Raw genomic sequence first — 23149 nt, 5'->3', positions numbered from 1 at the left:
TACTAGCAGTTCGAAAATGGTTACAATTTAAGATACAGTAATGCTAGCAAAATAAAGAAAATACCGACAAGAATTAAAGAACAGGAAAGGAGTATATCGTCGGATCTTCATTAGCGTCGCAGGAGCGCAGAGCAGTAGAGCAGGCAGTCTGAGAGTTCTGAGTTGATATTTGTTTCTGCCTCCGCCACATCTTTTATATGAAGCTCGGGGCGCCCTGAATCCCTTCCAGGCGCCCTGGTGAGACGTGGCAAGTCCAACCAGCGAGCTCCAAGTGGCGACGCGCGGTCAGGATAAATTTTGCCTCCAGGGCGCCCGGGTGCCTCCCGGGTGCCCGGATCCCCTCCGGGCGCCCGGACCACCTTTTTCTAGCGAACAACTTTCCTGCAAAACAAGGTTAGTCCGAGACAAAATAGATCCTGCAAAATAAAGTGTTAGCATAATTACAGTTCAACAAAGTAATAGCAAAGAGTATGATTTAGATTCCATCTTTTCGAGACCGGAATCTAGTCACGATCTCGACTTAGATATCCGAAATGAATCTAAGCTGGATCGATGCCTAATGTTCCCTTCCCGGGAATGCGTCCTCGCAGTCACTCCTCTCCAGTGACTTATCTCACTTACCTGCCAGACGTCCGGTCAGCCCTTCGACCCGTCTGGACTTCTCGCCAGCTATCCGGTCAGCCCGTCGACCTAGCTGGACTTCTCGCCAAGCGTCCGGTCAGCCCGTTGACCCGCTTGGACTTCTCGCCAGCTATCCGGTCAGCCCGTCGACCTAGCTGGGCTTCATGCCAAACATCCGGTCAGTCCGTCGACCTGTCTGGACTTCTCCTGTACACTCGATCAAAGTGTCAGACAACACCAAACTAACTTAACCTGATTTGTCATTCATCAAAACCTGGGTTAAATCGTTAGTGCTAACCGCACCAACATATATGTATAAATGTAGAACTTTAAGAATAATCCTAAAATTGTAACAAAAGATGGTGATTTATTCTACTTCTTTGACTTCTTCAATAAGATTAAATTCATGCACATCTTTCTTGAGTATCCACTTAGCCATTTGGCTAACTTTCTACATTCCTTGGTCTCCAATTTTGCAGACACAGGGATCCTTTTGATATTATAGTTGATTTTGGACTTTCATAGAGTTGCTCAGAGATCTCGACGTGCTGATTTTCTGGTTTGTTTTATTTTTGTTTCGCTGTATTTACATTTTACAATTTTGTTACAGATGTCGTTTATCTGTATAGTAATTGTAGTTTATGAAAACTATGACATATACATATAGTTGATACATTTCGTGGTTATGTTGTTTCTATTTTATTTATGTTCCAGCCGTGTGGGTTGATGAATATGTTGTTTATGTTTATGTATTGTGATGTATGTATGTATGTATGCTTCATATTGTCACCAGTACAGGGAGATGCTGTCGGATTTTGTCTGACAAGGACTCCTCTGGGGGCGTGACAAAAGTTCTATTTGGTTATCTTTTATTTTTACAACTCTCTAAATTGCAAACTGTGAATAATCGAAAGCCGTGTTTTCAACCAAATATTTTCTCGCTTTGTCTGCACTTTATGTTTTCAATATCTTATAGGTCATCTAGTTTACTTTCACAATTTCTCATATTGCAATTGCAAAGTCAATTTATTTCGTGTGTAATTTTTTAAGCTTGATGGTTCTGTATTTTTCTTCAGTTTCATTTTGTCAAACATCAATTTAATCTATCTACTATGATTAAGAAGATTGGCGATAAGCCTTTATGATTACTTTTCAATTTATCCTAATGGTCAATAAAAAATTTTCATAGGACTAAATCAATTACTTTTAAAATTAGTCGATCCAAAAAATTAGATATATGATACCAACTAAAAAAACATTTAAACATAAATAAGTTAGATTTTTTCCCTCCAATTGCCTATATTATTAGGAATTCAGATAAGTAGTTAATTTAATTAGAAATATTTGACTTTTTTTTTTTTGATAAGTAAAATGTACAAACTTCTAAATCGGGAGATAGACGGTTTAATCCCTAATTCGTCTACTGGTTAATCCGAAACATAGCTTACCTATATTTAAAGATTAGCCTATACAAATATTTGATATTCTTGAAGATTATACATTTATAAAACAGCACTCCAACGACAAAAGAAGCAGAACACTGTTTTTAACGCTGCTTCTACATAATGGTGAATTCAGAAAAAAGATACATATTCAATTTGTACAAAAACTTTTCTAAATGCAAATCCTATAGGGAAATACAAAGCCTATTGGCTGAATATTTTTTTGTAAATATGATCATAAATTGAAGCCAGGGGCTACTTTTGCGGAGATATTGAACCATACCTTAGAAATGCATCCCTTATGTTGTGGAGCTCTCTTACTGCATCTTCCATCTTCATTCTCTCTTTCGGCGACTCCATGGAACACTGGATGCCAACTCTAAGTGCTGAACTAACACACTCTACCGCTCTCATTCTGATTTCTTTTGTTGATGGGTCAAGGTGATGCGTTTCTTCTCCCCATTCAGACAATAGTTTGGGGTCCATGACATCAACAGCTTGTTTAGCAATTGCCATTTCAACATATTTATGAAGGTTTAAATTTTCATTGAAGGCTGCATCTGTTGGTGTCTTTCCAGTAAACATCTCGAGCAAAAGTATTCCGTAACTGTACACATCGCCTTGGACAGAAACTTTATTGGTCAATCCATACTCTGTAATGAGGTATAAGACCACATGAAAGCTTAGCAACTCATCAAAAATAAATGAAATGTACTGAGTTTGCAAGAAATCACACTTGTACCTGAGACAATGTGACTACAATAACTGAAAGGCTATTTATTTAGACGAGTTTCTTAATTCAAAATTCCTTATTGTTAAAAAGTAGCAAAATTTAGTTAGTATTTTTTTTTCATCTGCTATGTTTTGATTATTTTACCATTATTATCAAATGAATGTAAACAAACCTGGAGCAGCATATCCGATGCTTCCTTTTAGTATGAGTGAACTTGTTGATGTCTCAGCCCTTGTTCTGACAGTTGCATTATGAAACCTTGCTAATCCAAAGTCACCAACGTGCGCAACCATGTCGTAGTCTAGGAGAATATTGGCCGGCTTAAGATCACAGTGGACAACAGGAGTTGGATCATGGTGGTGAAGATACTCGAATGCAGAAGCAACTTCAATTGATATATTCAATCTCTGGATGAGACTTAGCATTTGGGGTGTGCCCTGTTCATCTGCTTTAGGATGTAGCCACTTGCTCAGGCTTCCATTAGGCATGAACTCAAACACTAGAGCTTTGAAGTCGTTCTGTTGGAAGTCTACACTCGAGCATGATGTTATAATCTTGACAAGGTTCCGATGTCTGATACTTCTCAAAGCTTCACATTCCGCTGTGAAGCTTCTTAAACCCCCTTTTTGCTTAAGGTCAAACACCTTCACTGCCACTTCTTTATGATCTTCCCAATCAGTTATACCTTTGTAAACAGACCCAAAGCTCCCATTGCCGACCAGATTAGAAGGTGAGAATCCATCTGTTGCTGCATGAAGCTCAGCAAAAGAGACCTTCCTATATGGCCCTTCGATGTCTGAGTTGATAGAAGAAAATCTCCTCCGCTTATGGCAAGCAACATAGAAGCTAATGAGAGAGATAATACACAAGATTCCTCCAGCAATGGAAATGGCAAGAACGGGCTTCCAAGATGGATGTTTCTTCCCCATAGAGCATGGTGCCAAACCAAGCTCTGGAACACCACCACAAAGTCCTTTGTTTCCCACCACAGAGAACACAGTAACGTTACTAAATATTCCATCTCTTGGCAGCTCGCCCTGTAAATTGTTGAAGGAGAGGTTAAGATAAGTCATATCAGGAAAGCTCCAAAGAAAATCCGGTACGTTTCCAGACAAGTTGTTGTTGGAGATGTCCAGAATTTGAATCCCTTTCAATTGGCTAAATGTTGAAGGAATGGACCCCTGGAAAAGATTCATTTGCAGGTAAAGATTCTGAAGGACTTGACATTGAGCAATGGCGGGAGGAATATCACCAGTAAGTTGATTGTAAGAGACGTCAATCGTTTGGAGATTATTCAAGTGTCCAATTTCTGGAGGCAGAGGTCCTGATAGTGAGTTGTGTGAAACATTGAGAAGTACGGTGAGTGAAGAAATTAAGAGAATCTCTTTGGGCACTGCTCCAGTCAATCTGTTGGCAGAAAGATCCAGTCTCTCTAGCCGGCATTTACCAAGACTGTTTGGTATGGATCCGTTAAGTTTATTGGAAGCCAAAACAAGTTTAGTCAGTCCAATTATGTTGCCAACAGTTGCAGGTATTTCTCCATCAAAGTGGTTTCGACTCAAGTCTACTTCTACCAATTTGGAAAGGCTTCCCAGTGCTGTGGGAATGACACCATCGAGATAGTTGGACGACATATTAATTCTTGTCAAGGAAACAAGCCTCCCAATCTCTGCAGGAATGCTTCCGGCTATGTGATTACTACCGAGCCTCAAATCTTGAAGAACTTTGGACAAATTACCCATGGATTTTGGCAACGCCCCGCCTAAATTATTGTTCTCCAAAACCAGCACTACAAGATTGGTGCAATTGGTCAAGGCATCCAAAAAACTCCACTCAGCAGCATTCTTTGCCTCAAGGAAATTACCACTCAGATGCAATACATATAATTTGTGCAGCAACCCCAAACTCTTAGGAATTCTTCCAGTAAGCTGATTGCCACCCATTATCAGCGTGATCAGATTGGCAAAGTTTCCTATCTCAGTTGGGATGGAGCCGGAGAGATTATTGTTATGCAGCAAGAGTATGGTGAGGTTGACAAGATTTCCAATAGAAGAAGGGACGGCTCCAGTGAGTTGATTAGTGTCCAAATGAAGTATTGAAAGAGAGGAGAGGTTGCCAATTGAAGCAGGAATTGAGCTGCTGAGTTGGTTGACGCTCAAGTAAAGACTTCTCAAGCTCGAGAGGTTACCAATCTCAGGAGGAATGGCTCCTGTGAGGCGATTGCTATATAAGGAGAGACTTTGGAGCCGCGTGAGGGAGTCAAGGTTGCGGGGGATGTCTCCTTGAAGATTGTTGTTGCTGAGATCAAGATGCTTGAGGTTGGATAGATTTTCGAGCTCTCGTGGAATGGTACCATCGAGAGCGTTGTAAGAGATGTTGAGGTTTTCAAGGAAAGTGAGGTTGGCAAGGGATGACGAGAGTTTGCCCGACAATTGGAGTGAACTCAAATTTAAAGCTGTGACTCTCTCTCGGCCATTGAGGTAAGTGCATGTCACGCCTCGCCATTGGCACAAGAGGAGGGAGGCGTTTCCCCATGAGGACATGGCCCCGGTTGGGTCGTCGGAGATGAGAGACTTGAAGGAGAGAAGAGCCAGGTGATCGGTGGAGGATTGAGAGGCTGATAAGCCTGCACATGACAAGAGGAGAAGAAAAAGCTTGAAACAGCACTCTTGTTTCAATTCCATGTTGATGTTTTCTTGAGCTGCACTGCAAGGTGTGTGAGTACTTTGGCTATAAATAGGGCAAAATAATTATTTTTTTTTTAAAAAAAAAGTTCCTTGTTTTTGCTATAATCAAAAGAGCACTTAATGTTACGTCGAAAAAATATTAAAAGACTAGCTTAATCTAAATTTATTTATTAAATTACATTGTTTTTATCTGGCTAATCTAATATTATTCTAGTAATTTTAATAAAAAACTACTATATATAATGTAAACTAATTCCAATAAAAAATATATCAATATTAATAAAAATTACTATATATTATAATAATTTTAATCAAACTACTACATGATAGTTTGGAGCAATTTTACTTAAGTCGAGTAGTTTTAATCAAACTAAAGTAATTTTGATCGGTATTAGAATAGTTTGGGCTAATGATAAAATAATTCTAACTAAAATGGTTACAAAAATATTGGATTAGTTTGACAAAAAAAAAAAGAATATTTTTGAATGAAAATGAAGATAAACTATTTTTAAATATTTTTTAATATGTGATACTGTTTTAATAATAATAAAAATAAGAGAAATTTTTTATTTTATTAGAAAAATCTTATTATTATTATTATTAAAATTTAGATATCCAACTCTGGAATTAATTGATCTCGGTCCACAATTTTTTTTTTTAAGATATTGAAGAGGTGATTTTTAAGCCATGAACATTATCATAATAATAATAATAACAGATAGTAACACATTATCTCACTCTCAAGTCGAAAGCTACACTGAGGAAGATTTTTTTTCACTGGTTTGTCAGGTCAGAGACGACGAAAAAGTGCTGGGAAAAAGGGTGGAAAAATTAGATACGTTATACTGCAAAAAATCAACGATCAAAATTAGAACGAATCAGTAAGCATAAAATGGTCCCCAATCTTTGATGCATTATTCATTGGTTCTTCTCCAACCAAGTGAATCGAACTTGGCAATGACTTGTCCTTGAGAAAATTCAGGAGGAGACGCCGTGCTAATAAAGGGATCACAACAGGGATCGATGGAACGTTAATGATATATTGGACGTGGTAGATCTTATGGACGATACTTTGCTGCTTAATTTTCACCCTGAATCGACGTCCTGAGAAGTTTCAATTACAACTGGTCTCAATGACTCAATCCATCGATTAACGCGTAAGCTCGTCAGATGGCTCGGCTGATCAGGATTTGAATTTATTTTGTGTCCCAGAGCAAATATTCTATATGATGTGATTTGTCTTTAGAAAATTTGAAGGATTTGCCTTGCTGTACTCCAGCATCAATTAAAATGACGTGAACTGTTTGAAAAATGCGTAGGGTGGAAAACAACGTGCATGTTACATCTGATGTTATTATCTTGTGGAAATTTAGCAAGTCTTTTTTTTCTCTACTAACGGTGCTAAATCATTGACATGACGGTTTGACTCCGCGTATGTGTAGGGTGTTTGAATCATTCGTTATGTTTGACCAGTCTGTCATGGTTTATTTAATTTATATTTTTTAGGAGTAACTTTTATTTGTTGGAATAGCTAAACCAATTCTCACTTTCCTTTTCTCACTAAATTTCGATTTTCTTTTCCATTCCCTATGCTTAATTACTGGACGGGGGAGGTCGACGTCTAATGCTACAGTGAAGCGAAAGAGTATTAAATTATCATCCAAATATTCATGATTTAATTTTCAATTATAATATATTTATAAAGATTTTTTTTCAAATAGGATACGTAATCACGAGATGTTAAACTTATGAGCCGCCTGCTATGAGAATTTTCTGATTATCCTAGTGGTCGGTGAAAAATTTTTATGGGATTAGATTAGTTGTCCTAGGTTTGATGTTACCTAATTTAATATTTTTTTTAGAGGGATGTTGCCCTTCTGAGCTGCCCGCTATAAGCAATTCCCAATCTAACTTAGTGACTTATAAAAAAAACTTTGTTAGAATTGAAAATTTGATATTACCTTATTCAATATTTATCTAGAGAGACTATGTATATACTCTTGTATTCCATCTATTATAATTTTCTTGAACAGGTATTAAAGTCAAGTTTTGATTAAGATTTTTGGAAAGAAATAACCCTAACCTTATGTTTGGATGGGGTGAGCAAAGGTTCATTAACGAAGGGGAAGGGAGAGGAAGAGAGGAAAAGGGAGAGGAAATGAAGTATTTATATTCTCCTTATTTGAAAGAGAGGAAAGATTTATTAACGTAACATGTGTTATCGTATTTGGGAGAAAAGTGAGGATAATGAAAATTAAATATATAAAATTATAAAATTACCCTCACTTTTAATTTGTTAAAGACTTACGCATTAAGAACCTAGTACATTTTACATATATTTATTGGTTAAGACTTACACATTCAAGCAATTGTAACTTATTTGTTAAATTCGACGTTGGAGTCGAAATTGACGTCGGCGTCGAAGTCAGTGTCAAAGTCAGCGTTGGCATTGACTTCGATGGAGTGCGAGTGTCGGGCAGTGCAAATCGAATGGTGCAAGTATTTTTCATCACAACGTAAAGAATATCTAAAATAATAATTTTTTAAAATTAATATAATAAAATAGCGAGAAAATTAGAACATAAATTTTCTTAATTATCCTTTTCCTTCCTTACACCTTAAATCAGAATATAATTTTTTTTATTTCATGAATAAGAAACGTTAAAGTTTATCTTTCCTTTTTTTTTTTTTTCCCACTTACTTCCCAATAGTATTTTAAATTTCTCTTCCTCTTTCTTATCCTTTTTGTCCTTTCGTCATTTCCACCCAAACAGTACGTTAGCGGGAAGGTGATAGCCTTGCTTTCCTTATCACTCACTTATCATTTTTTTTTCTGGCTCTACTAAAGTGCAGGTATGGAATAGGTCATACTACGATTAATATTGCCTTGTAAACATTTGCGTCTCCATCACACAAATTGTCAAAGGTTTCATCATTTCTCACTTTAGTGAAAATTGATTCAATACCAAGTCATTCAAAATTATTAAAGATAATAATTTAATATTTGATTTCAATCCCAATCTCAATCATAGTCCGATAAGATAAGGATAACTGCATCAGCTCCACAAAATCAGCCTAATATTAATATTTGATTGGTTCTCTTTAAATACTTGATTACACTCTAATTGTAATATAATTTCCTAAATACTTGATTAGTATAGCTTTGTGTATATATAAATAGATACTGTAACCTACTTAATTGGTTTAAGAAACACTACGAAGTCCCCTTACCCATTATTTCTCTTATTTCAAACTTGGTATTAGAGCCCAAAGGGAAAACTCGAGAATCCACTATGACGTATCTTCCTAGAGTTCCAACTAAGTCGATGTCTTTGTTTATACAGCTAGTGTTAATCAAACTCTATCAACGAAACTACGCACTTTGGAGATCTCAATTTTTACCCATAATGAAAGGGCATGGATTATTTTAATATGTAAGTAAAGATATAATAATTCCTTATGAAATAGTTTCTTCCATTAATAAAAAAAGATATTATATTAGTGCTTCCAATCTCGATTACCTCATCTGCGAGCAACAAGATCAATATCTCCTTAGCTTAGCTATTCTCCACTCTTTCCAAAATTATCTTGGTAAGTTGGCATAGGTTGTCGGGATTTCGTGTACCTTGCCATGGAGTCTCTGGTGCTCGATGGAGAAAATGTTCTCCTCCCAATTGAAGGCTTGATTGATACAACTTTGTTTGCAACTTCAAATTGCTAGAAAAAGAGAAGTTTCCATCATCAATTACCTACAACATATAAAATCGATATCAGATAATCTTGCAGTTGTGGGTCAAACAGTTTCTGAAACAAATCTCGTCCTCTATATTCTTGGTGGCTTGAGCTCTGAGTATGAAAATTTAGGACTCTTTTTAGGACTAAAAGAGTTCACATATCGCTACAATGGTATGATATTATTCACTTTGAGCCTAAACTCTCATGGATTTATTTTTGGTCTCTACCCAAAAGACCTTATACTAATAAAGATACCTTTCATCTTTTAAACTTATGATCTTTTCCATGTATTTTCAATATAGGACTTTGATTGTATTCCCAATAATCCTCCCCTCACATGAAGAACCACCATTACTTTCATAGTTTGAGCCTCCCCTCAAGCATTCGGTCATTCTTGATCTACTCAGGATCTCCCCACAAGCACCGGTCACTCTTGACCTACTTTGAGCCTCCTCATAAGCATCCAGTTACTCTTGACCTACTTTGGACTTCTCCTCAAGTATCTGGTCACTCTTAACCTACATCTGACCACAGTTCGGAGTTGACGGTTCGATAATTCTGAATCGCCGGTTCGATGGTTCCTGACAGGCCTATTGGACCCTTAGCGACCGGCTAGAGGGGATGAATAACCTGCACAATTAAAACAAACATTCTCGACTTTATAGCTATATTAACATAAACACTTGTATAAAATAAAACTAATCAAAGAAAGAAGAGACTCAGAGAATTTACTTGGTTATAATCGGGGCGGTTGTTAAAATAAGGAAGATGAAAATCTCACTAAACAGTCTCCTTCAGGCGGAGAAGCCTCTTACAGCAATTGAAGTACTCAATTATAGAACAAGATTAAAGAATAATCAATTACAAGTGTTGTTCTCACCTTCTAGGACCAGGACCGTATTTATAGTTCTGATCGGGGTGCTTAGAAAGGTTCCAGGTGCCTGGAAGGAGATAAACTTTTATCCCCGTCATAACGACTCGCGACACCTGACATGTCGATAACTTTTTCGGTATAGGCGCCTGGACCAATTTCGGGTGCTCGGATCGGGTTAAGCCCTCTCCACGAAGCTTCTGAAACAAGGAGCCCTGGGTTGTACCGGGGGGTCCGGGTGCCTAGAGGGAAAGTCAACTTGGTGTTGACTTTTTAGTCTCGATCTTCTGTTCCAGTTCCACTCGCATTGGTCTAGATCTTCCGCTCTGGTTCCACTTGCTTGGGTGATTTCGACCATCCGGAATATGGGTCACTCGAACCCAATTTATGGCATTTTCGAGCAAACTTCTGCTCCGGCTTCTCGTGTTGGTGCGGGAAGCATCCGACTATCGAACCTGTGTTTTGATTATGTCAAAGGAACCAAAGTTAGGTTGTCTTGTGGTCTAACATGTTTGAATGAGCTTGCAGGAAAGTCCTAAGTGTACTTATAGGCAAAAGTCCTAGCTGCGGTTAGGCAGGTGGAAAATCCTAGGGGGTGGTAACCCTAGGTCCTAGGGGGTGATAACCCTAGGTGGAAAAGTCTTGGTGGGTTGAAGGCTTTGGGCAGAAACCCTAGGGTCGGGGACTCTAGGTGGAAAGTCCTAGTGGTCGCGGACCAAGTGAAAAGACTGGACAGGTCGTGGAGCGAACGCCCAACAGAATGTCCTGGAGCATCGGACACTAAGCAGAAAGGTAAACTCTCCTGAGAGGAGTAGTGAGGGCGCGTTCCCCGGTAAGGGAATAGTAGGCGTTAGTTTGACCTAGAGTTTCGACGAAACTCAAAGTCAGGACCGGACAGTCAGAGGTTGTCATAACTTCATATTATATTCATATTATCTTTGCCTGGACTAACTTTGTTTTGCAGAAAAAAAAGTGTTGGAGAAAATTGGTCCGGGCGCCCGGAAGGGGTCCGAGCGCCGTGAGTCCAGGCGTCTGGAACTGGTCCGGGCGCCCCGAGCTAGTCCGGGCGCTCGGAGTCGGTCCAGGTGCCTAGAACCCAAAAGTTATCGCCAAGGTGATGTGGCACATGCGGAGTGGCCGAGCCACGTGGTCCAGGCGCCCGGAGGGATTCCGAGCGCCCAGAACTGCCTATAAAAGCAGCCTCAACGAGAAGCTTCAGAACAACACAATGAATGACTTTCGCTTCTTCGAGCTGCTAAGAAAATGTCTCCTCGATGCTCAAAAGCTGCTTCGACAACCATCGCGCTGAAGATCCATATTTCTGAGTTGTTGATACTCTTTAAAGTTTTAAATTACTTGTAATCAATCATTGTACTTGTACTATTTTGAATTGATTAGTGATTGCCCATCGAAAGCATTCTTACGTGCGGGTCTTGGAGCAGGAGTTACCACAAACTCCGAACCAAGTAAAACTCTTAGTATTAGCGATTGTTTTTTTTGTTTACTTCTATTCCGCTGCGTGAAACTATCGAGTAAATGCAGCGAAAAATAAAAGAAAGTAGCGTAAGAAAGACACACCAAGTACGCAGGTTGGTTTTACTTGGTTCGGACCTAGGCCAACTCCTACTCCAAGACCCACACTCGTTGAGTATTTACTTTGGGCAATTCACTATCAGTTCAAAAATCTTACAAAAGAATATTACAATTTAGAATGCTATAAAGAAATTATATCGACTACAAAGGAATCGTAAAATAGAAGCTTCAGGTCGTCGGAATGTTGTTACGACTTTGTCGGATCGTCTCGTCAGCAGTGCACTGAAGAAGGATTGCCAAAACTGTGATATCCTAAGCTGCTGGTCGAGACTGGCTTAAATAAGCTATTGAGGGCGCCTTCAAGACCCTTAAGGGTGCCTCCATCACCAGCGGATTCACAACGTGGATGAGCTTTGACTCTTTCGTAGCCTATTCACTTGAGGGCGCCTCCAATGCCATGAAGGGCGCCTTCAAGGTCGTTCGAGGTGCCTCAGCACTCCATGAGGGCGCCTCCACCTCTACTGCATGCACTCCTAAACTCTTGCACCTGAGGCACCTCCAAGCTCCATGGAGGGTGCCTCGGGTACTGTTCATCCGAGGCAAAGCTTGCTCTTTGACTGTCCGATTTTGACTTCGAATTTCTGACCGGAAACCCTAGGTCGAATCGACGCCTAATGTTCCCTCTTCCAGGGAACACGTCATCACCTACTCCACTCAGGAGAGTATACATGTTGCCAGTCCGATCCTCCAAACTGATTAGACTTTTTCTCAGCGTCCGAAGCTTCCGTTCTTCATGCTGGACGTCCGTTCCACGACCCATTCAGACTTTCACCTGGTTCGCGACACCAGAACTTTCAACCTAGGGTTACCACCCCCTAGGATTTTTGCCCAAAGCTTCGACCCACCAAGACTTCCCGCCTAGGGTTACCAACCCCTAGGACCTAGGGTTGTCGCCCCCTAGGGTTTTCCCTTTGCCTAACCGCAGCTAGGACTTTTCTTCACCTAGGGTTACCACCCCCTAGAACCTAGGGTTACCACCCCCTAGAACCTAGGGTTACCACCCCCTAGGGTTTTCCACTTGCCTAACTGCAGCTAGGACTTTTGCCTAAGTTTACTTAGGACTTTACCTGCAAGCTCATTCAAACACATCAGATAACAAAACAACTTAACTTGAACCCTTTGACATAATCAAAACACCGGTTCGATCGTCGGATGCTTCCCGCACCAACAATCTTCCCCTTTTTGATTATGACAACACGATTCAAAGTTAAGTAAAAAATATAACGAACAATAAATAAAGAAATTTAAACATGAGCACGAAAGTAACTTATGCTATGCTCCCCCTTTCATTTTATTTAAATTCTTAATTTGCTTAACTTTTACTTTTCTCTCCCCTTTTGACATAAATCAAAAAGAATAAGTAGAGATAAGTTGGTAAAAATAGAAAAATATAACTCTATGTAACTCAAAGTTCCCCCTGTAGGGTAGCACTTAGCTAAATTTAGCTTTGAAAATACTTAGCTAATTTAGAAATACTTTGAAAAATACTTAACTTTTTCAACAAAACTTAGATAAACTTAAGTTTTAAAACTTTCATAGTTTTTTCCAAAAAAAAAACTTAGCTAAATTCTTAGCTATAAAAATACTTAGATTTTTATAAAGACTTAGCTAAACTTTGAACATAATTGTTTTGAGAGAGAAACTTAGCAAAACCCTTTTTTTTTTTTGAAGTTTGAAAACGACTTTAGAAATTGACTTAAAGAATTTTAGAAAATCTAGTTAAGCACTTTAGCTTTTAAAAGATGTGAAAAGGAAGCCCAAGTAAGTACTTAAAAAATTCATAAATAGAACTTATATAAGTACACACTTAAGAACTTTGAAAAATACTAAGCTTAAACTTTAATTCAAACTTTAAAAATAATTTTAATTTAATATTAAGCTTAACATAATTTTAATCCAACCGTAAGCTTAACATAATTATCATCAAACAATTTTAAAAACAGTCTTTCTATTGGCTCCCCCTGGATCATAGCCTCGATATGGTCTATCAAGGTAATGGACTTGATCCTTGGGGACCCAATATTGACCTAATCCAACTTGATTGATCAAGTTAGACTTAGGTACCCATGGTTGGATTACCTTTCTATTTGGTCTGTTAACAAGTGATAGATATGAACGGTATTTCCTTTTTATCCTAAATCCTAGTCCATATCGATTGTATACAACTTTTTGTTTTCCAAGAATTAAATCAAGATTCTTGGAACCCAGTATAAACTGTTCCAATGTGAACTTCAAATTGTTGACTTGAGTTTTCAGGCTTGAATTCTCTTCCTTAAGTTTTTGGACTTGAGTTGAGGTTTCAGTCTGAATAGGGTCAGTCAAGGATTCAGAGTTAGCCACTTCTTTAAGGGATGTTACCTCCTTTAGAAGTGATTTGATCCGAACGTTAGATTTAGCTAGTTTACACATAAGATAATTGACTAGATTATGCAATCGAGAAATACTTACATCGAGGTTAGGCCCTTTAGAAACGGATACGGATCCGTGGCTTCTCTTTGATTATACTTCTGATTCGTTCTCGCTTTCGGATTTGATGGTTTGGTCCCGAGCTGTCAGTGCAAGGAAGGTCGTCTGTTCGAGCTCTTCATCAGACTCTTCTGATGAGGACTCACCCCAAGTTTCCTCCAGAGCTTTCTTCTGTCTTTGCTTCTTTGTATCCTTTTGATTCAGACAGTTGGCTTTGATATGTCCATTTTGGTTGCAGTCGCAGCAGGTTACTTCGAACATCACCTTTGAACTTGGTTGAACCTCCTTTGACTGGATCACCTTCTTAATGCCCTTCTTGTTGAAGCCCTTCTTCTTTTTGTAGAGCTTTCTTACCAAATTGACAAGTTCGGTCGTGATCTCGTTGTCCTCATCGTCTGAGTCTGGTTCTTCTTCTGACTTCGATTCAGCTCTGCGTCTTGCTTTTGGTTCACGCACTCTGCTTATACCTGCAATCAAAACTATACCCTTCTCGGACGATTGAGCGTTAATTTGTTCATGTAATTCAAATTCAGCAAATAATTCGTCAAGTTTAATTAAAGATAAATCATTGGATACCTTGTAAGCATTTATCATGGATGCCCACAAGATATTCCTCGGAAAGACATTTAGGGCGTACCTTAGGACGTCACAGTTCTCCACTTTATGTTCGATTGTGTGGAGTCTGTTGAGCAGATCTTGTATACAGGCATGCAATTGGCTTGCTGTTTCACCCTCCTGCAACTTTATATTAAATAATTTGTTAAAAATGAGATCCCTCTTACTTACCTTCGTAGCTCGATCGATTTTTGTCACAACTCTTTTGCACTTGAGAAGGGGTCGACTCGATTCAACTCCTCCTTTGTAAGGCTGCATTGAAGGATACATGTTGCTTTTGCGTTGGCTTCTACCTTCTTTATTATGCTAGGTTCCCAGTTTTCGCATGATATAGGTTTTCCTATGTCGTCAAGTGGAAGCGAGATGCTGGTCTTGATGATCATCCATACCTCAAACTGAGTTTGGAGGTAGGACTCTATTTGGCCCTTCCAGTAGACGAAGTCTTCTTCGGTGAAGAGCAGTGGGTGGACGGTGCTATAGCCTTCTTGAAAAGCCATAAAAACTTGCACACACGAAAAAATAAAACTTGTTCCAAGACTTAGTCTTGGGTTAGTAGTGCGGGATAAATAAAGAATAAACACGCGAACTCAAGTGGTGTTGCACCAACTTCGAGAAAAAAAATTCAATTACGAAAAAGAAATAGATCAGAAGGCGGTAATAATACCGATTCCGATCGACTCCGAAAAATTGAAAATCACCACGAAAAAATTGCTTGACTGGTGGTTGCACCAAATCGAAGTGACCTCGCTCTGATACCAATTGTTGGATCGAAACGCGCTAGAGGGGGGTGAATATCGCTCGTGGCTTTCACTTTTGTTTCGGAAAACTATTGAGTAAATGTAGTGGAACTTAAAAGAAAGCAGCGCAAGAAAGACCCACTAAGTACGCACGTTGGTTTTACTTGGTTCAGAGCCTAGGATGATTCCTACTCCAAGGCCCACGCTCGTTGAGCGTTTACTTTAGGCAATTCACTATCAGTTCAAAAATCTTACAAAAGAATATTACAATTTAGAATGCTGTAAAGAAATTATATCGACTAGAAAGGAATCGTAAATAAGAAGCTTCAGGTCGTCGGAATGTTGTTACGGCTTTGCCGGATCATCTTGTTAGCAATGCGCTAAAGAAGGATTGCCAAAACTGTGATATCCTAAGTTGCTGGTCGAGACTGGCTTAAATAAGCCATTGAGGGCGCCTTCAAAGCCCTTGAGAGCACCTCCATCACCAGCGGATTTGCAACATGGATGAGCTTTGACTCCTTCACAGTTTATCCACTTGAGGGTGCCTCCAATGCCATGGAGGACGCCTTCAAGGCCGTTCGAGGCGCCTTAGCACTCCATGAGGGCACCTCCAGCTCTGCTGCGTGCACTCCTCAGCTCTTGCACCCGAGGCGCCTCCAAGCTCCATAGAGTGCGCTTATTCATCCGAGGCAAAGCTTGCTCTTTTGTCCCAGCAAGATATATTAGTCCCAAAATACAAAGTATACCCTACAGCACAAAATTAGCAGATAATAAAAATATAAATATAAATATAAATGTTTGACAGTCATCGGACTGTCCGGTTTTGACTTCGGATTTTCTATCGGAAACCCTAGGTCAAACCGATGCCTAATGTTCCCTCTTCCGGGGAACGCGTCCTTACCTACTCCACTCAGGAGAGTATACATGTTGCCAGTCCGATTCTCCAGACCAACTGGACTTTTGCTCAGCGTCCGAAGCTTCCGATCTTCATGCTGGACGTCCGTTCCATGACCCGTCCAAATTTCCACCTAGTTCGAGACACCAGGACTTCAACCTAGGGTTACGACTCCCTAGGATTTTTGCCCCAAGCTTCGAGCCTCTAAGACTTCCCGCCTAAGGTTACCACCCCTTAGGACCTAGGGTTACATCCCCCTAGGGTTTTCCCTTTGCCTAACCGCAGTTAGGACTTTTCTTCACCTAGGGTTACCACCCCCTAGGACCTAGGGTTACCATCCCCTAGGGTTTTCCACCTGCCTAACCGCAGCTAGGACTTTTGCCTAAGTTCACTTAGGACTTTACCTGCAAGCTCATTCAAACACATCATATAACAAAACAACTTAACTTGAACCCTTTGACATAATCAAAACACCGGTTCGATCGTCGGATGCTTCTCGCACTAACACTAGTAGGTCGGGTGGACCGAGGGGCAGGAAGACCTGGTGGACCGAGGATCGGACGTGGGAAGTCTGTGGTCCTTTGTTTGAGGTGGGGATTGTTGGGGTTGCAAGGTTACAAACATAGTCCTATATTGAAAACACATGGGAAAGATCATGAGTTTATAGGAGAAAAGATATCTCCATTAGTATGAGGCCTTTTGGGTAGAGCCCAAGAGCAAAATCATGAGAGCTTAGGCCCAAAGTGGATAATATCATACCATTGTTGAGATATCTAAATTCCTTATGATCCTACATCTCATCCCTCGGAGAACGTCGCTCCTAAGTTTTTGCACACTTAGACACATGAGTTAAATATCAACAGGGCCTAACCTAACTTAGTTAATCACATCAAAACTACCTTGGGGTACTAATAATCTCTTCCTTTTTTGATATGAGCAATCCCAAGTTAAGTTAAGGAAAAAAATAAACCAATAATAATAAAGTAAATTTTTTCAAGTAATCATGTGCAAAAAAAATTAATTGCAAAAATATACTCTCCCCCTAGACTTAATCTTTACTTCTCCCCCTTTGATCACATTAAAAATAGGATTCTTTAAAAAAAAAAAAAAATCTAAAACAAGGTCTAAGGGAAAACACTATAAAAACTTTTGAAAAAAAATCTGGAGTCATATAACGAATTTTGAAAAAATTTTACTAAGGGTTGAGCAGACATAAAAATTTTCACAAAATAAATTTTTCCATAAATATGATAATTTTTCACAGAAAAATAAAAAAATAGAAAATATTTTAAAATTTTTGTACAGCTAAGTGATAAAAAAATTATCTTCTAAATATTTCTAACAATTTGTCTGAAAGCACTAGATATTTTTTTTTAATTAAATGCTTCACAGTAATTAAACATTTATTTCAGTAATTGACTTATAGGCTGTGGCGAGGCACTAGACCTTCTTGGTTATTGGAACAACAACCACTTCTAGACAAAACCTTTTAATGAAAGTAAATATTTAATTTTCTTTCTGAAAGCCAAAAAAAATAATTAATCTAAATATGATTTTGGAACCCAAAATAAATTCCTCCTACAGAATTAATAAAAAATTTCTTAGGAATATATTTCTGTGATATTTTCCTAATTTGGCCATTATGGTATTTAAAATGCCAATTTAAATCATAATATCTTCTAATATTTTGAATATGTGAGCATGCACGTTCCTTCAAATATTCTATTTCTATTTTCAATTTTTTTTTATTTTTTCGAGATCTTCTAATCAACAAGATATAGCTAAGGTTGATTCTAACTTTTTATTTTCTTTTTCTAACTTACAGTAATTTTTCGATAACATTTTTACGAATTGAAATAACTTGTCAAGAGGAAGAGACTGTACCTGACTTACCTTGTCGATCTCATAATCTGAAGCTCCCCCTGAAGCGTTGCTTTTTTTCCTATGTTGCTCCCCCTTCATCGATGCTCTCATTGCTCATTTTGGATGAGCTTGCTTCGTCTTCATTTTCTTGGTGACTTACCACTAGCGCAAGTCTGATGAGGGTTTCTATCTTCGATTTGGACGACGTTTCATCCCATGTCGCTTTTAGATTATACTTGGTATGGGTTGGCTTCTTGTTCTTCTCCTTGTCTTTGTCCTTGTTCTTGTCCTTGCTCTTCAATTTAGGGCAGTTGTCTTTCACGTGCCCTTCTTCATTGCAGTTGTAGCATATTATCTTTCTTTTCCTTCTATTACACTGCACTTGATTAAATTTATTAGTTTTAAATAATGTTTTAAATTTTCTTACCATGCGTGTCGTTTCATCGTCATCAAGCGAAGATTCAGAATCTCGTTCATTTGTTTTTGCCTTTATGGAAATGTTGTGCTTTGGCTCCTTCTTAAGATCTACACATCTTGTTTCATGGACTTCAAATATTGAAAATAATTATTCTAAAGTACTTAATTCTAGATTTTTTAGATATATAATAAGCATCTACTAATGATGCTCATTCAGTAGTCCTAGGAAATGCGTTAAGAGCGTACCTCAGTGAATCTCGGTTGTTTTCCTTTTCTCCGAGATTCGAGAGTCCGGTGATGAGTTCCTTTATTCTTGAGTGAAGGTGTGCAACGGTTTCTCCTTCTTTTAATTTGATGATGCTGATCTGGTTCTTGAGCAAATCCCATCTCACGAGTTTTGTCTCAGAGGTTCCTTCGTATAGTTCTAGGAATTTCTCCTAGAGCTCCTTGGCAGACTCATAGACTCCATTCTGGTTGACTTCTTGTGGCAGTAAGATGCTCAGCAGATGGAACTCTGCTTTGCCATTTGTCACGAAGTCGACTTGCTCATTTTTCGTCTATTGGTATTCTTCTTTACCCTCAGTGCTACAAAACTAAATTTTATTATTAAAAGTAAATCGAAATCTATCTTAAAGAATGCCTCCATCTTTTTTTCTAGATCATGAATTCTCCCTCGAACTTCGGTGGGTTGATACTCGGTCTGACCATCTCTTGTGCTTCGTTCGACGGTTAATGCTCCTGAAACTGTTGGGCCCTGATACCTCTTGTTGGACCCTTGGCGACCGGCTAGAGGGGGGGGGGGGGGGGGAATAGCCTACATAATAAAAACAGACCCTTCTCGACTTTATAATTATATTAACATAAACACTTGTACAAAAGAAAATTAATCAAAGAAAGAAGAGGCTAAGAGAATTTACTTGCTTACAATCGGGGAGGTTATTAATCTAAGAAAGATGAAAAGCTCACTAAACAATCTCCTTCAGGCGGAGAAGCCTCTTACAACAGTTGAAGCACTCAATTATGGAACAAGACTAAAGAATAATCAATTATAAGTGTTGTTCTTACCTTCTGGGACCAGGGCTGTATTTATAGCCCTTGTCGAGGTGCCTTGAAGAGTTCCAGGCGCTTGGAAGGGGATAAACTTTTATTCCTGTCGTAACGGCTCGTGACACTTGGCGTGTCGATAACTTTTTCGGTCCTGGTGCCTGGATCAGTTTCGGACGTCCAGACCAGGTTAAACCCACTCCGCGAAGCTGCTGAAACAAGGCACCCCCGGGCTATCCCGAGGGCCCAGACTCCTGGACCATAAAATCAACCTGGCGTTGACTTTTTGGTTCCAGTCTTCTGCTCTGGTTCCGCTCACATTGGTCCAGATCTTCCACTTCGGTTCCACTCACTTGGGTGATTTCGGCCATTCGAAATAGGTCTAACTTCCAGCCTTCTCAAGCAAACTTCTGCTCTGACTTCTCGTCCCTCGGAGAATGCTGCGCACCTCCTTTTCATCCACCCGCATACTCTTTCGTAGCACCTCATACATCGGATGCAACGAACCCATCAGCTCTCTCCCGTGCCGTCCTTCTTACTAGCTACGTCTTTTACTCGACTTCCCGTCCTCATAAGTTCTTGTACACTTCAACACAGGGATTAAATACCAATAGGACCTAACCTAACTTGGTTAATCACATCAAAACTACCTTGGGGTACTAACAAGGTCAACCCTTAACCTTAACCACCCAAGACGGTTACGATTCATGGTTCAAAATTGTCGGTTCATGGTTCGATTCATGGTTTGTCACAGTTCCAGATTATTATATTAAAAAATTTAAAACTTAAAATTTATTTAAAAAAAGGCTTGCATTTATTTAAGTTGCCTACATATACCCTTAGGGTATAGGGGAATCAAAGGTCACATAGTTCTTTTATATTTTTACCATTTTACATTAAGAAGTGACGTTGTTATTCACTTCCATTTCTCATTCTCATTGTATTGATTCCTTCGGTATCAAATTCTTCGACTTTGTCATTATAAATTTGCATTCCTTCGATTCTTTTCTTGGCTCTGGTTCAATCGTCGAATAATGCTTGAGCTTCCAATGAGTCGGGAGACAAAGTTGATCGTCATTCATCTAATATGTTGCCGCCGACACTGAACATCTGCTCCACAGCAACAATTGACACTGGACAAGCTAAAATTTCTTTGGCTATCACGGAGAGGATTAGGCCTTTTGTGACCACCACTTTAGGATATCGAAATTTTTACTATCTACTTCACTAAAATCAAAAGAAGTCGTAAAGTAATTCTTAAGTTCCTGTGTAGAACTTGAGGATTCTCATGAACGTTTTATTTTATTTTTTTAATAAAAGCTGTACTTTTGTAAGTTTTAAATTACTACTAGTAATTTGCTATGTTTCAGAAATATTAGATTATACACCATATTTTACATAATATTAATTATAAAGATCATATAAATAAATTCTAACATTATATATAATATTAACTGGATTAGGAGAAGAAGAATTTTTAATTACAATTAAAGCATCATAATATAAAATTAATATTTCTTGTAAAACTTCTAATTTAAATCTAGGATCTATAGCAAATGTAATTAAATAAATTTCAAGAATAACATAAAAAATATTTTTCCTATTTAGTTTCATAGCAAATATACAAGAAAATAAAGATTCATTATTTATATGTGCATTTAAAACTAATACTATACTAGAAAATTTTTCTAAAATTAAATGAGTAGTGGAAAAGTTGTTCGATTGCATCATTAAATATTTTAAAATTTCACAAATATTACTACAAATGTTCTATTATTGTGAAAATAAATATATATTAGTATTAATATTTTATGCAAAAAATAAATATAATAATTATCTATCTTGAAATGAATCTTATAATAATTGATATGTTAAATTTCAACTTGTTGGTACATTACTTGGAAATTTTTTAGCTCTCATTCCACTAATTTTATAAAATTTATCCCATTATTTTATTATAGATTAATGTGACCATAAATAAGAAATTGTAGTTTTAATTAGTTTAATATGATTTTATAAAATTTTTAATGTCACACCCATATATGAATGTGTTTGCCAATGAACACTTTAAATATCGGAACATAAAGAAACTTTATTATTTAAGTTATGAAATTCATCAATTAAATTTTTTTCCTTATTTTACTAATTTTTTAATTATAAAGTGTAGTCCTAGAAATATGTCTAACACATGAATTAAGATATTCTTTACAAAAATCTTCAAATGTGCATTTAGATCCAAAACTAAAAGAAAGATATTCTACGAAAAAAAATTAGCTAATGATTCTCTTAATTTATTATCAGAATATAAAAATAAATCGAAATCAGTACTACAGCTAGTTGAAGAAAATCTAGATAATTATATTTGAGAATGGTCGAATCTATATTCCATCGAGTGTTTCGTTTCTACGTGTTGTTTTAATGACTCATAGCCACCGTCGACTTGGAATTTGTAGGAAGCATTGCAATGCTTACATTTTGCACACAATTCTCCAGATAGAAGAGTGTCTTTCTCAAAATGTTTAGTGAAATTAGAAGATTTTAGAGGAGAAAATTTCTGAACTTTAGAAGCAATTGAATCGATACTTTCTTGTGTTTCGAGTGTCAGAATCGGAAGGTACTCAGTCTCATCATCCATGGATTGAATGTTGGAGTCCTTGTGTGGATTCACTATTTCCTTTTCCCTCCAAGATCGAGATGATGAACTCCACGATCTCCTTCCATTGTAGTTGAAAATTGAAAACGAAAGTATGTAGAAATGGAGACTTGGAGTCGAAAACGTGTAGAGAATGCGAAATTAAAAATGAGAGTAGAGAAGATGTATGTGAAAATAATGAAGTGAACTCCATATTTATAGACTTTGAATAGTAATAGACACTAAATCATAATCATTGATCAAAAAATAGTTATATGTGTAGGACCGTTGGGCCGGCTAGGAGGGGGTTGTTGGATATCCTGCTAACACAAAAAAAAGAAAACAAACCCTCCTCGAACTCTTTAGGCTAACACTTGCATAATTAAGTTAAGCAGATAAATTAAAAGCATAAAGAAAAGCGAGGCACAAAAGATTTACTTGCTTACAACCGATGTGGTTGTTAATCCAAGGAAGATTAAGCTCAATAAAACTCCTTCGGGCGGAGAAGCCTCGTACAGCGTTGAAGTGCAGAAAACAGAAGCTTAGACTAAAAGAGAGTGTGCAAGCACTGGATTTACAATCAGTGAGTTCTGTTTAAGCTTCTGGACCAAGGCTATATTTATAATCTTGGTCCGGGTGCCTGGAAGGGTTCCGGGCGCCCTGGGGGGGATAAATTTTATCCCCCAACGGTCGGATCGAGTCAAAACTCGATCCTGTTGAAAAGTCGATTCCGGGCGCCCGGAAGGATTCCAGGCGCCCCGGTCGGTTCCGAGCGCCCGGAGCCCTAAGGTCAACATA

General features: G+C 38.2%; 1 protein-coding gene across 1 annotated transcript; it reads right to left on the bottom strand.

Moving 5' to 3' along the window:
* Positions 1-2147: 2147 nt before the first annotated feature.
* On the bottom strand, positions 2148-5498 carry LOC122038249 (receptor kinase-like protein Xa21). Its single transcript, XM_042597894.1, has 2 exons — positions 2969-5498; positions 2148-2716 (listed from the first exon to the last, which is right to left on the bottom strand). Exons 1-2 carry the CDS (start codon positions 5478-5480, stop codon positions 2319-2321), a joined length of 2910 nt encoding a protein of 969 aa, XP_042453828.1. The 5' UTR covers positions 5481-5498; the 3' UTR covers positions 2148-2318.
* Between the last annotated feature and the right edge of the window lie 17651 nt (positions 5499-23149).

The sequence above is a fragment of the Zingiber officinale genome, chromosome 1A, assembly GCF_018446385.1.
Source record: "Zingiber officinale cultivar Zhangliang chromosome 1A, Zo_v1.1, whole genome shotgun sequence".
Lineage (NCBI taxonomy): Eukaryota > Viridiplantae > Streptophyta > Magnoliopsida > Zingiberales > Zingiberaceae > Zingiber > Zingiber officinale.
This window is presented reverse-complemented; position numbering and strand designations above follow the sequence as displayed.

Excerpts from the sequence above, each read along its gene's own strand:
- LOC122038249 (XM_042597894.1), bottom strand. The coding sequence starts at position 5,480 with ATGGAATTGAAACAAGAGTGCTGTTTCAAGCTTTTTCTTCTCCTCTTG. Across the intron at positions 2,717-2,968 it reads CATCGGATATGCTGCTCCAG|AGTATGGATTGACCAATAAA; the intron begins GTTTGTTTACAT and ends ACCTCATTACAG.